This window comes from Onychomys torridus, chromosome 16 (genome assembly GCF_903995425.1).
Source record: "Onychomys torridus chromosome 16, mOncTor1.1, whole genome shotgun sequence".
Taxonomy (NCBI): domain Eukaryota; kingdom Metazoa; phylum Chordata; class Mammalia; order Rodentia; family Cricetidae; genus Onychomys; species Onychomys torridus.
This window is the reverse complement of record NC_050458.1, coordinates 9681463-9696055: the sequence shown is the minus strand read 5'-3', so window position 1 is coordinate 9696055 and position 14593 is coordinate 9681463. Positions and strand designations below refer to the sequence as shown.

The window sequence follows — 14593 nt, the reverse complement described above, 5'->3', positions numbered from 1 at the left end:
AAATCAATGGCATCTGGTTCTTACTACTTAAGAGTGCCATTACTTCATGCACTAAAAGACAGTTAGTGCTAGAGATAACAGCCCCATTTGATTAAAAAAAAAACAATTAACTAGAGCTATATGCATCACAGCAAGCTTAAATGAGGATTTCTGTATGGGTGGGAGACCCACTTTACTTCTATAGCAGAGGTGGCGAACTGGGAGGCTCTCAGTGGTTAGAATGGATGCTGACATGAAACAGCCATTCTGATCTGATGATCTAAAGTTCTGGATTGAAGAGGAAACTCAACAGTGAAGGGTGGTCAATGCCTGACTTGTCAGTAGGATCACAAAGTAGCTGAAACTTGATGTAGCCCTACTGTGTCCTCCTCCACAATGCCTGGAGTCCGTCATTATTTTCATGTCTGTAACAACACAAACACTGGGAACTGTTTTCTATGTGACAGTTGTATAAAAAACTAATATTTTATAATTATCAAGCAGATAATGCAATGAAGCAAAATTTACTTAGGTAGTCAAATTATCATTTGAATTTCTTGAAACTATGAAATCTAACATACTAGTACAAGTTTCGTTGCCCAAGTCAGTAATTCTTTTTCTCTCCCTATTTTGTGAAAAATGTAAGGTTGGAATAGCATGTAAATCCCAGCTTCACTTTTTTTAAATTGAGGAAGTCTTTTTCCTATTTGTCAAAAAGGGGATTTAAGTGATATGCTAGTGATGCAAATAATCTGCATCTGGCACTGGTTCCTCCTTTAATGACAGACCTCACATAAACAGTCTTCATACAGGTGGTTCTTCTATTATAACACAAATTCTCCTTGGTCTTACTAATAAATAACTGGAGCCAGATATCGGCATAAGTGCTGTAAGATCAGAGAAGCAGAGCAGCCTGACACGAGAAAGACTTCTTACCTCAGCCTGAAGGGGGCTTGTCTCCTGTCTCCCCTCCCATCTTATATTTCTTTCTCTGCCCAGCCATATCACTTCCAGTTTCCACCTCCCTAGTGCTGGGATTAAAGGCGTGCAAGCATGTGTGCCTCCCAAGTACTGGGAGCAAAGGCATGAGATCCCAAGGGCTGGGATCAAAGATGTGTGCTATCATTGCCTGACTCTGTTTCTCTTTTAGACTAGATAAATCTTGTGTAGCTCAGGGTGACCTTGAATTCACAGAGATCTGTCTGCCTCTGCCTCCCAAGTGCTTGGATTAAAGGTGTGTGCCACCACTGCCTGGCCTCTATGACTAACTAGTGGCTGACTTTGCCCTCTGATCTTCAGGCAAGCTTTATTTGTTAGATCATACACAAAATATCACCACATTCTACAAACAATGTTCTTTTTATTAAGAATTTTTTTAAAATTCATTTTACATACTAACCACAGATTCCCCTCTTTTCTTTCTTCCTGCCCTGCCCAAGCCTTCTACTCAATCCCTACCCCCACTATTTCCTCCTCTATCAAAGTAAGGCCTCCCATGGGGAGTCAGCAGAGCCTGGTACATTCAGTTGATGTACCATGTTTTAAAAAGCACTTCTCCTTTAGCTGAATTAGCATTACATGGGAGAGCTTTTCAAATATATACTGTCTTCATAACTACCTTAGTTACCTCATCTGCATTTTGAAAACCTCCTCCCACAGTTTTAACAATCAGGGATCTTGAGTCACATGTAAAATACACATGGTCCCCAGATAGTCCTGGCTGGATAGATTAATGGTTAAGACTGTAAACCCAAAATCTAAAATAGTACAACAGCATGTGGAGTTTGAATGGTCAAGTTGTTGCTTGATCATAAGCAAGTTACTTCAGGGTTCTTAAGCCTCCACAGTCCCACCTTTAAAGCATCATAGCACAGGAAATCTCTGTGAGTTTAACACTGTGAGATTTTATCCCATAAAGAGAACCAGCTTAGTTCAATGTTTGCCGGGCAAGAGGCAATTGATCAATGTTAGCTACACATGGCTGTTGTCTTCACAATGGAATCTCACATGCCATTTTATAGAATATCCATAAAAGCCTCAAATTTCCTGGACAACAAAGGATCATACTACTAATGTTTGTCTGTCAGAGGCTTCTCGTGCTACACATCTATAATATGTAGTGGGCCAATAATCTTTTGATTATGCAAAAACATAAATCAATGTGATTGAAGAAAAAAAATACGTTGGCTGCTCAGGGGAGATTATTGGATCATGCAGCTTACAAGTGAATGTCCAAAGGTCAATCTGATTAAAACCATGCCTGGATCCAGGGGCTTGCAACATTTCATCTATCTGTATCACCTGGCTTCCCCATCCATCAGCTTTCTAACTGACCTTTTTCCCTAGATTGCTTTCCTTAGGCTGGCTTTGTTTTTGTGGTGGCAAAATTGAACATCGACAGTACCAGGCATCTACGTTGCCAGTATAAGAATCTCAGAGTCAAATGAAGTTCTCTTGTGAAGAATTCTGAAACTGAGGCTTAAGGATGTGGCTTACTATACCTTTCCCTTTGTGAACGCTCTCATGGCAAACTAAAGGCAGAACACTGTAGATTTCCATGTTCAAACATGAACATACTCTAGAAACGGTGGATTAACTCTACCCACAGCACTTGTTCTTGAAAGAGGCAAAGATAATTTCACAAAAGACAGAGAATTGTTATCATTAGGAATATGCATCCCAAATGAGACTTTAACTGCTCTGGCCTAGCCTCTGGTCCTCTACCAGTTTTTGGCTGTGAAATGGGGTAATTTAATGAGAATAAATCCAGGATTTGGCGAGGCCAGATATTTTGCTAAAGTAACTTTCAGATATTTTATGATTTATTTTGCATTTGTTGTGAAAGAGGGTTGTCACATATATTGATAAAAAATAAATTCAAAATTCATCAACCATAATGTAAGTTTGGTTTTGGTTTTGCTCATCTGGACTAGAGTCAAGTTAGATAAGTAGAAATAAGCAATGGCTGGTGTGAGAAAGGCAACTGCCAACATTTCAGAGGGGATTTTACACTTAGACTACTTATTACATGATAATGATGCTATGGAACTTACAATATGGATGCATTAGAGTTCACTGAATCAGTAAAAGCCATGTAGCTGTTAATGATTTCAAACTCAGCTTGCTAAGCATGACTTGGCAGAGCTACCAAGCGGTTAAAAGTGTTTGTATGAGAGTTAAGGGCTTCAGTACTCAAGTCCAAGTCTGACTGTTTGTGTGGTGTGTGGCCTTGGACCTGATGTCTCTGGGATGTAGTTTCCTCATATGAGAAATTGGGTAATAAAATACAGTCACCACACAGCAGTCGTGGAGAGTTAAGAGCACTGACAGGGAGGGGCTGGCTTCTTGTGCATTCTTTAAGCAATGCCTATGCTGTTTCGTTCTCCCAGGTGCCTAACAAGCTCCCCACCCCCACCCCATAGTCAGTCACTTAATAATTTTTGTTGGCCCCCATGGTACCATCTATTTTATGGTCATTGTGTTCTCTGAGATGGTATCATAAAGGAATAAATGTTACCCAGGCGAGAAGGACAAATGGTGTTTTATGAACTGCACGTTCATTACCTTCTCTTTGAGCTTTCAAAGGAGTATGGAGTATGGTGAAGGCCAGCTCTCAGGCTCTGCAGCATATATCATACATCACTCCTGATGTTTCAGTATTTTCTGAATGCTTTCTTTCATGCGGACCAGCCCTCCTCTTACCCCTGTCTCATGCTCGCAATACAACCTGCTTTTTATCATTAGGAAATCGAAACAGGATGCTGAATTCTTCTGAGGTAAGTAGTCAGCATGGTATAATCAAAAGACCAAAGCAGTAAGATTTACCTTTAAATTATTTGCTAAATCACCTGCATTCTTGCTAGGTAACCGTGGGCTTTATTACTGGCTCTTTCCGGTTCTGTTTCCTTGGCTATAAAATAAAAAAGAACTCAACCAACTGCCTCCTCCACATCCTTGCTGTGAGGGTTAAATGAGATCATGTCCACAACAAGAAAGTGGGATCCCAGTGAAATTTCTCCTTGTGATTTGTGGTTCTCATGCATATGTGTCTGTCTAGCAAGAGTTTGTTAGCAGTTGGATTGGTGTGTGCTCCGGCTTCCATTCCTCAACTCTGGGACATGCAGAGGATCTCTGCCAGATGGCCGCTTTGCCAGCTGTGTCTTGTTTTGTCATTGTAAATACTGCATGCCCCAAACAGGGAGGCTTTGCTTATAATCCAGCATGCCTTCTCCTTTATCTCTTGCAGCTTGAGAATTACATTGTGGAAAATATGAAGTCGGAGATGGCCCAGATACAACAGAATGCGGTTCAAAACCACACGGCCACCATGCTTGAGATAGGAACCAGCCTCCTGTCTCAGACTGCAGAGCAGACCCGAAAACTGACAGATGTTGAGACCCAGGTATGTCCCCAAGGCCAGAGTCACATTCTCAACCAGAAGATTATTTTGAAGTTATTATTTTGTTTACTCCATAAACACAGAGCATATTTCAGTGTGAGGCTTGGGGAAACATACATTTTTTTGTTTATTGGTAATAACAACAATGAGTGCTTGACAAGATATGCATGCTTTTTTTGCATTAATGAGGCTGAGTATATTTAGCTTTGTATGTGTTTGCAAAAACAGAGCAGCTACGAAAACCTAATCAGCATTAAGTTTAAACAAACACTGCAGCTACCAACTGATATGACTTGTGTCATACAAAATAGCTATGTGGGTCTAACTGCTGCCTTTGAAGAGCTTTCTGACCTGCCTCGCTTTATCTCAGGGGAGGGGGGTTAATGCTCTAGTGATAGTGGCATCCGCAGTGGTCTTGTGCACTCAATGGATTGAAAGGAAAATCTCGTGAACACGAGTCTGCATAGACCTGCATATTTGAGTAGAAATCAGTAAAGTGTAAGGATGCTTTTCAATTATCATTGTCATAAATATACTAGTAAATGTCACATTGAAGCATTACTTGATCTCTTAGTGCTGTGGGTATAGCGACTGTTACTCCACTGTACTAACATTCTGAACTTAATGGGGGTGACCCTGTTCCAATGTACCTGATTTCTCTCAAGGCTAAAAAGTTCTGCAGGTAAATATGCCGATGCAAAAATGGTGAACTGTTTCTATTTTATTTAATCTGTGTCAGTGACTTTGCAGATTATATGTTTATATTTAAAGAAAAAATAATGGAGATAATGTATATAGATAAAGCATATTATCTAAAATATAGGGTGCCTCAATACAAAACACATTTATGGAGCCACTTAAAGCCTATAGGTGAGGAAGTTGCACTGATCTCTCTTACTAACATAATTATAGAATTCGGGACTCCAACTCCAGAGTCCTCATATCTATTCCATTGATTAATGATACTAACTATCAACTAATGGAATCAGAACTTAAATGTTTATCACATTGGATGAATAAATCGTACAGATTTTGGAAAATACTCCCCTCCTCCTCCCTGTGGATCATTATCAGATCCACATGGAGTATAGGGAATGGAAACTCTATCTCATAACTAAATAATACAATATTTATTGACTCATTTATTATCACATAAAGCAACCAAGCTGACCTATACAATATCTGTTTCATGTATTACATGTAATAAGACTGTATTTTTCTCTTTATTTAAGTCAGAAAGCTGTTACAAACATTTTTATAAGTTCAAATCCTAAAACACTGGCAGGAGAAGGTGCTTTTTGCCAAGCCTAAGGACCTGAGTTCTAGTCTCAGAACTCATATGGTGGAAGAAAAGGACTCTAGCACACACACACACACACACACACACACACACACACACACACACGTGTGCACACATACAACCTTTATTTTTATGTCCTCTAAACTTCCTCTGGGGTTGTTTTTGTTCTCCTCTCACTTAGAAAGTGCTGGAGGAAAATGATACCTTCATTAATATTTTAATCTCCAAACTGTAAAGATGGATGCTGTACAAGTTTTTAGAAGTAAAATTTGTTTTGCAATCTAAAGGCTGGGAGATATGTACTTTTTGAAAGAAAAGTCAAGAATAAAGACAAAATAAAACTGTGTGGAACAGTAAAAACTCATCATAAAGACCAATTAAAGCTTATTAGATTAAAGCAAGAACATTGTTCAGACAGACAAAATAAAAAAAAAAAATAGCAAACTCTTCAGAATTATCAACAAGAGGCAACTAGACAGACGGTGCTCTACTTTACAAATTGAAACCTTTGTAGTCTTGTAATCTCCCTTTGAACATCTTACGGTCATTGATATTTATGCTCCAAGCCTTTGTTTAAGCAAGTGTGTATCCACATGGTGTATATTTGGACTATTGAGACAGGACATATCGGCTTCAACATAACCACTTAAGTGTACCCAAGCTTGATGCTGGGTCCAGTTTACAAAATGAATATGGGATTCATTTCTAAGAACTTAGAAGCTGGAGGAGCCTTCTGTTCTGTCCAGGTTTCTAGAACCTTAGTGCATTTATATGTGATTCATTTCTAAGAACTTACAAGGTAGAGCAACCTTCTGCTCTGTCCAGGTTTGTTCTTGTATTTTGCTCTGACATTCACCTAACTTGACTAAACACCTTTATATTTTGCTTTTCCTAAAACTGACTTCAGGCTGTTCAGTATTTGAGGATCATATAGCAATGGCTTAGCCCCATTTGTGTGCCCCAGCTCTCACGTGATGGATGATGTTATAAAGATAAGCTACTTATTGCTTACTAGTCCTCTGTCGACCTTCTAGACTTGCACTTTCACAGGAGGGGGCGGACTATGGTTTTGCTGCAGGACATAAAGGACCCCTACTTTCAATGACCATTATAATCAGAACAAACGTGGCATGGTGAGCACACCTAAAAACCTTGCTGGCCATGGGGTGATAATGAGAAATCCACACCAGAGAAAGCCTTTTCTTTCTCCACAGCTCAGCAGAACACCACTTGCTCTTATCAGTCTTACCCAGCAGCTCCTTTCCTTCAAGTTCCTCTTTTGTATAAAGGAGTTAAGATCAGGAATTCTCCATGTCCTTCTGTTGCATATTCTCCTTCTCACTTTTTCCTCAGGCAAATTTGGTGTATAGGGAGTTATCGGATCAACAAACTGAATTAAACCTATTTTTAATCATCTCCTTGGTTGGGTTTTAGCAATCTTACACATATATTAACCAGCAAATATATTCTATAGACATAGGTAGTATTTTCACTCATTTTTTAAAGATGAAAAAACCAAAACAGTGATGCAGAAAGTTGGCTCAGATGAAAGAATTAGTGAATATTAGGTTGAGAATTTAAAGTTAAAGAGTTTGACATCAAAATCTACATGCTCATCTTCCTACCAATGTCAGTCTCTCTCCTCTGCTTCTGCTTTTTCTCTACGACTTTGGGAGTATGTCAATAGTTCCAAGAACAGAACAAGATTTACCTCAGAGCAAGCAAGCTAGTGCAGTAGTCTCAGCTGCTAGCAGTCTCCTGTAGGCAATGAAGCTGCCGCTGCCTTCCTGCTGGTGGGAATGGCAAGCCCACCCACTCACACCACTCTCTCATGTGCCAGTGAGTTCATCACTATGGTGTTAGTGCTGCCCATGCCAGCTGCCAGCTGTGTCAACCATAGGGAAGTTCTTCAGACGGGCATCTCAAGTTTCCTTCAGTCTCCAATAAGTGCCAGCACTATAGTATTAAAAAACGAATTTAATCACATTTGAACCAATCTATTTTACATATTTCCATGATGCAAGATGTTCCAATAAGTGATTTGTAGACTGCACTAATACCTAAAGCAGTCCTTATGTCCAGTGACTTTGAGTTAATGTGGTAAAAAGCCTCTAGATCAATTCCCTTTCACTTTCTGTCATATTGAAAGCATACCTTTTCAGTGTGCTGTTGTGGGGAGGATAATTGAGCAGTGACCCCAGCTGCTGTGCTCTCAAACCCTTCAGGTATTGGTACAGAGACCACAGTTCTCAACAGCCATTTCTAAGCGATGACTCACTGTGGCAGGGTACTTAGTCTTGTTCCCAGGAGCTTGAGAACTTTGCTGACACATGACTTTGGCTAAGTTTTTTTCCCATTGCTTGTTGAATATAATTATGGCTGTCTTGAGGACTGAGACTTCCATTCCCTTCCTCTTTTCTTCACTAGAATAAAGCCTGCACCATAATCTGAAGGCTGTTTCTGACTCCTCCCACTTATTCCCAGTTTCCCTTCATAGACATTTGCTCTAATAAATTCTCTGCACATTTAACTCCACTTCTTCTGTGTCTCAGAGTTCGCTGACCACTCCAACTGTTGTTTGGTTCACAACAGCACAGTTAGAAATTTACAGCAGTTCATAAGTAGGCTCTTCAATGAACACATTTCTCTAGGCAATAGTAAATTTCCTCTTCTGTCTACTATCAAAGGTCAGCCCCAAAAATTGAACTGTATTTCTTTAACTTGAGGAGAGTATTATTTAATAAACTTTTAACCTTGGCCTAGCTGAAATGATGGTGAAATAAATTAGCTAGGGATCTTATATAGAAAATACATTTGTAATTAATTTGTATAAGCCACTGGAAGAAGGTTCAGAAATCTCTGGCCTACAGCTTAAATTTGACTGGACATTCTTTTCTAAAACTGTACTAAATACAGCCACATTTATCCATGCATATGCTGTCTATGATTGCTTTACACTTCTCATAGCAGGTTATACCAGAGATATAGCAAAGACAATATGGCCTGTATATCAGGTGTTTTGTTTGTTTGTTTATTTGTTTCTCATTACTCTCATGAAACATCTAACAAAAGCAACTTAAGGGAGTAAGAACTGAGTTTGGCTCACAGTTTGAGAGTACAAAATTCATAATGTGGGGGAAGGCCACATCAGGAGTGTAGCTGGGAATGCTCACATTTCACTGCCTCAGAGAGCAGAGGGATCTGAGGTTACAACCAGGACAAGCTACAAACCGTAAGGCCTGCTCCCTAGGGATCCATTTCTTCCATTGAGACCCCAACCCATAAAGGTTCTTTAATTTCCCAAAACAACATCACCAGCTGCAGACCAAATGTTCAAACACATGAGCCTTTTGGGAGCATTTCACATCCAAATAATGACAGCTCACCAAGTTAAGATGGTTACTATCTGGACCTTTACTAGAAGTCTGACGAACTCTTCATATGTGTGTTAAGTAGAAAGCAAGGATGCTCTTTCTCTTTCTCTTTGTAGTCTTTATTGTTAGGATTTGTAACAGGACAGGATATATATCAAACCCTCAATAAGGACTAGTTAAGTAATTAATAAACCCTAATCATAATGTATTTGTATCTTAACCCAAGGCTGTGGGTTGATAGCAATGTATATGCTAAAGTAGCTGATGGCCTAGAATATGACTTAGAAGAAAAGTAATCTACTGAAAAAAATGTGACTGGAGAAGAAATCAGGCCAATATCAGTATATTCTTTCTGTACTCTGAAGAGCATGGGAAATGTAGCCCCTTCCTGCACTATTGTAATAATTTAATGTATTAATTAAATATGAAGGAAAAATCCGATGTCATCAGCAGCCACAAACTGAAAGACCAACTGATGACTGGAAAGAGAACATTCCATAGCAGTACTTATGGACCAAGAGGTCATCTTTCTTAGGCAGAGGAATCTGTCCTTAGTTATTGGAGCTTCCAGGAAGAATGGAGACTCCAAATTCAGAAGAGCTATGTAGTTAGCTCTAATGAACAAGATAATCTACCCTACAATGTCTGCCTCTGTTAAAAGGCACTATATGCACCAAACTTCACAGCCAAATGCAGTTATAATATTATAAATACGGCACAGAGTTACACTGTAGGGTGTAATTAGAATATATTAGTATTTAATATATGAATAATCAAATATGACAAGGTTACTATAAATATTATAAATGTTAATATATATGGTTAATATGCACATATTATATGGCATAAATATAATAATTCACAATTTTCATATGGTTTTAAATGTATATTATCATAACATGACCTGTAAAAACAATATTTGTTCAAGGTTCCTTAATTTCCACAGTAATTTTGAAGGTAATTTATTTTCCAGGTTTGGTGGTCTCACTGAACTTGAGTCTATTTTTTACTTTCTGCTCCCCTCCCTACTAATGAATAATATTTTAAAGAAACTAGGACAATCCTTTGACAACCTCTCATATTCTGGGATTGCCCAAGTATTTATTTGCCATGTCTTTTGATTTATTTTCCCATAACTCATAGTTTCTTTAAACTAGAAGTTACTATGTATAAAGAATTTCCTGAGCTGAGTTGAGCAGTATGGTTACTTTATGGAACTGTTGATCATTTCATGTGGCATCTCATCAGGAGGCAAAAAGACAGATCACCAGCATGCTCTCAGGGATGGAAGGTCTGGATGCAGTCAGGGTAGTAGCTTCCCTATCACTCCATCTCAAATGCTCACTTTCTCTCTATGATGAAAACGAATAACCCAAAGGGTGATTCTTGATCACATTGTCTCTTATTGACCAAAAACTTACTTCACTGATATTGCTAAGCAGTGAATTTATAGCTCCCATTCTTCATGTACTGATCAGCTTCCACACTACCCTAGCATCTAATTACATCATATGTTGTTACCTTTGCTTTATTTGAAAAGATAATGAAATCAATAGCATGCATGTGCCTGGGGGGAAGACTGTTCAAGGCCAAGTGCTGTGCAAAGAGATTTCCTTTGTGGTTGCTGTGCTCTCCTTTGGTTAGTGTGGATTTTAAATGAAATACTCTTACAAGTATTAAAAAAGGCTGTCTAAAATTCCCTAGCTCACTTTCTCTGTAAAATGAATACTTACTGTTTTTTATTTTTATTTTTTTTAAGAAAGTGCTAAACGCTTTAAATGGCGTAAGTCCCCCATTTCAGAGCATACACTGTCCTTTCTCCACGGCATACTCTGGGAAATTTAAGCTTTGACACCAGTCCTTGGGGACTTGCTGAATATTTTCTTCACTCTTTCCTTTCTTAATTTTTTTTCTTTCCTCTTAAACTTTATTTTTTCCCAGAGATGTGCTTTTGGGATGTGTTTAAGTTAAGAAGGAAATGTCTTTTGTCACTTTAATGGAATACTTCAGTTATTGCCAGCAGCAAGTTCCATAGACACATGCAAGGCAGTGGTCAATTTATCATAGTTTTCTACAGTTCCCTTGGATGCCCAGCTTTGAACTTCAAGCCTATTTGCAAACATCAGTGGTAGACTTGAAATAAAGCAGCATTGGAATCAAGATGATGAGAAAAGAGAAGGGCATGGTATTTGTGCTTAAAACTGGCTTGAGTTGACCAGCACTTATCCTGGTCAATCTTGAAGATTGGTCAGCTTCCTTCTTCCATGTCAGATAACTCTTTAGATTTGGGCTGTAAGAGTCTAACTACTAAGGTGGGGCTGGTACCTTCCATGATTTTTATCTAACTTCAAACAGCCCGTTGTTCACTGTCAGCATGTGTTCTTGACTTTATACTGGAGGACTTTGGACACAGAAATGTAGGCCCTGTGTAATGGACGTCATAGTGTGGTAGAAAATCACCACATGAGTGAAGAAACAGGATTATCTTCAATAGTGGAGGTTCCAGAAGGAATGGAAGATGGAATGAACTGATGGAGAACATGGGGGTAGAAGTTTTCCTAGGCATGGCAGAACATAGCCCGAGCATGTCTTGAATATGAAAAGAAGCTAGTTCTGCATCTGAGAGATGGGAATTCTAGCCAGACAGAAGTGCAGGTACAAATGTCCTAAAGTGAAAGAGAATTTGGCAAATTGAATGAATGAGATCATAATGAGCCAGGTGGGTGGCGAGAGTGACATAAAAGAAGTTAGCAGGCTTCAGATCTCACACAGCCTTGTGGACCACACAAGTTCTTTGAAATGTAAACTACCTGCAGAGAGGATCCATTAGCATATCCAACATAGAAAATGTCACAATCTGACTTGTTATTACAAAAGATCCATTGCTCTGTGATAGTGTAGACTAGAGGCAAAGGAGAATAAGAGAACAGATTAATAGCAGCCATAGTTGTAAGAGTTAGATATAGGCAACTTCATGGCCAATTTCAGATGATGACTCCATTCTGTTTCCAGGGAACACAGAGAATGATGTGTAAGCAAAACATTTGGTCTGAGTGTATCAGGAAGTGTGTCTTAGTGTTTCCAATGCTGTGATAAAAGACCTTGACAAAAGTAACTCAGGGAAGAGATCATTTCATCCTACAAACTCTCAGGTCACACAAAGGGAAGTCAGAGCAGGAACTCATGCAGGAACCCTGAGGCAGGAACAGAAGCAGAGGCCATGGATGGAGGAGCACTGCTTACTGGCTTGCTTTACAAGGGTTGCTCAGCCTGCTTTCATATACCATCTGAGACCACCTGCTGAGGAGTCACCCTGTGTTAGTCAAGGTACTACTTCACTGAACTTCCCTCTAGGTCAATCTTTTTTTTTAACTTAATTAATTAAGATTTTTCATTTAGTTTACATACTGACCACAGTTTCCCCTCTCTCTTCTCTTTCCATTCCCTCCTTGCTGCCTCCCATGCCCCCCTCCCCATCCACTCCTCCTCCATCTTTTCTTTTTTTTTAAAACTATTTATTTTTTTTAAAAAGTTTATTTTCATTTTATCAATCCCAGTTCTCCCTCCCTCCCTCTGTCCTGTGCCCCCCTACCTCCTCCAATCCCACCCCCAATCCACTCCTCAGCGAGGGTAGGGCCTCCCTAGGTGAATCAACAAAGTCTAGCATACTATATTGAGGCAGAGCCAAGCCCCTTCCCCTTGTGTCAAGCTGGTAGGAGCTCATGGACTCCCAGCTAGGGAACATGCATGGAACCTAACTAGGCCCTCTGAATGTGGGTGACAGTTATGTGGCTAGGTCTGTTTGGGAAGCCCCTGGCAGTGGGACCAGGACTTATCCCAGGTGCATGAAATGGCTCTTGGGAACACTTTCCCTAGGGTGGGATACCTTCCTCCCCAGTCTTTCTCAATTAAGAGTCACCCTTCCTAAATATGTCTAGGTTTGTATCAAGTTGACAAAAACCAACCAGCCCACATGCTCTCAGAGAGCAAGGTAAAGAAAAGCAAATGTAGGTTTGAAGTATCAGTGAACAATGGGTTTAATTCTGTGAGATGGCGTGCCTGCTTTTTATTCATAAACAAATGTTGAGTGTCTTCTCTGTGCCAGGTACTGTTCAATCACACACACACACACACACACACACACACACACACACACACACACACACAAATGCAGAGTGTTTCACTCCTCCTTTCAAATATTTGCAAATGGTCATCCAGTAAACAAAGAAACCAAAAGCTGGCCTGGGTAGAAAATTTGATGAATGTAGCCCCAGTCTTAACATTCTCTACCATTTGCTCTTGAAATTCTGTTTTTCCTTAAATAAAGTAATAAGGAATAGATTTTTAAAATAACATTTGTACTAATTTTTTGAGAATTTCATACTGCATATTCGGATCATACTCACCCTCCCACAACTCTTCCCTTTCCACTTTTCCCTCAGGAGCCTCCAGCTTCAGTTGTGTTTTCTTTTCCCCCACTGAGAGCACTTCTGTGGTGCATGACTACTCTTGGGAGTAGAGCCTGCCCTTGAGTGTGCTCAACCCACCAGGCTAGCACCATTAAAGAAAACATACTCTCCTGACAGCCATCAAATGCCGGTAACTAGTACATGGTTTCGTGCCGACTTTTCTCCCTCCGTGCTGGAACTCTGTCCATCTTGAGCTTGTGTGTGCTGTCACAATTGCTGAATTCATGTGTGTCTAGGAAAAATGCACTATTGAAAACCTTTAAAAAACCCCATGGAACAGAAAAGTAACTTTAAAGTAAATATAGTCTGGCTTGACTCACCTTACCCTGTCCCTGGCCTAGGGGAAATGATGTGATGAGAGAAGAGTAGAAAGTGGTAAGATGTGGCATTCGTACTTTAAAATGCTGAACTTGCCATGATTCATTTGTATATTAAATTTTCAGGGCTATGGATTTGAAGCCACTCCAAGAACGAATAATAACAATCTCATCTAATGTTTATGGAATATGTTAGAGTTAAAAAACGGTCCGCTCAGAAATAATCGACAGAAGTATAATGTGTGCTTTAGCTTGGTTGCCATGGCGACCTGAGGCAGTTGTCTCTCCCGTCTGTTCTAGCTCCTTCTCTGTCCTATTACTACAGACACAGAACCCCATTCCCTTGCAGTCCCTGCAGCCATAGCTCAACTCAAGTACACTTTCAAAAGGTTCAGACAGACCCCATCTTTAAGCCCACCATAGTGAGAGATCAGCACTCCAGGGCTGCCATGTTTACAGCAAGACCCTGTATGTGATACTGGTATTGAAAAAAAAAAAAAAATCTTTTCAGGTTCTTTCTAAAGTGTAGATTCAAATAAAGTCTCTGGTTAGAAACCCATCTTGACATGGTTCCTATGTGAATGTGGACTTCAGTGTCCTCATTCATGAAATGACATGGCCAAGGGATGATACTGTCAAGTAAATGAGATAACATGTGGAAGTTCTCTTGGATGGACTCCCTGCTGTAACAGCCATCCAATAAATGTGTGGTCAGAAGTCCTTCCAGACTGTCTTAAGAGTTGTTTGCCTTTCCA

The 14593-nt window shown here is 39.7% G+C and overlaps 1 protein-coding gene across 2 annotated transcripts in view; it reads left to right on the top strand.

The window, feature by feature from the left end:
- Angpt1 (angiopoietin 1) overlaps window positions 1-14593 on the top strand; it is a 252824-nt gene that overhangs the window by 142398 nt on the left and 95833 nt on the right. For both annotated transcript variants that reach the window (XM_036209059.1, XM_036209058.1), the window contains exon 2: window positions 4226-4381. In XM_036209059.1, coding sequence (XP_036064952.1) covers window positions 4226-4381 — 156 coding nt within the window. The remainder of the gene's footprint in view (window positions 1-4225; window positions 4382-14593) is intronic.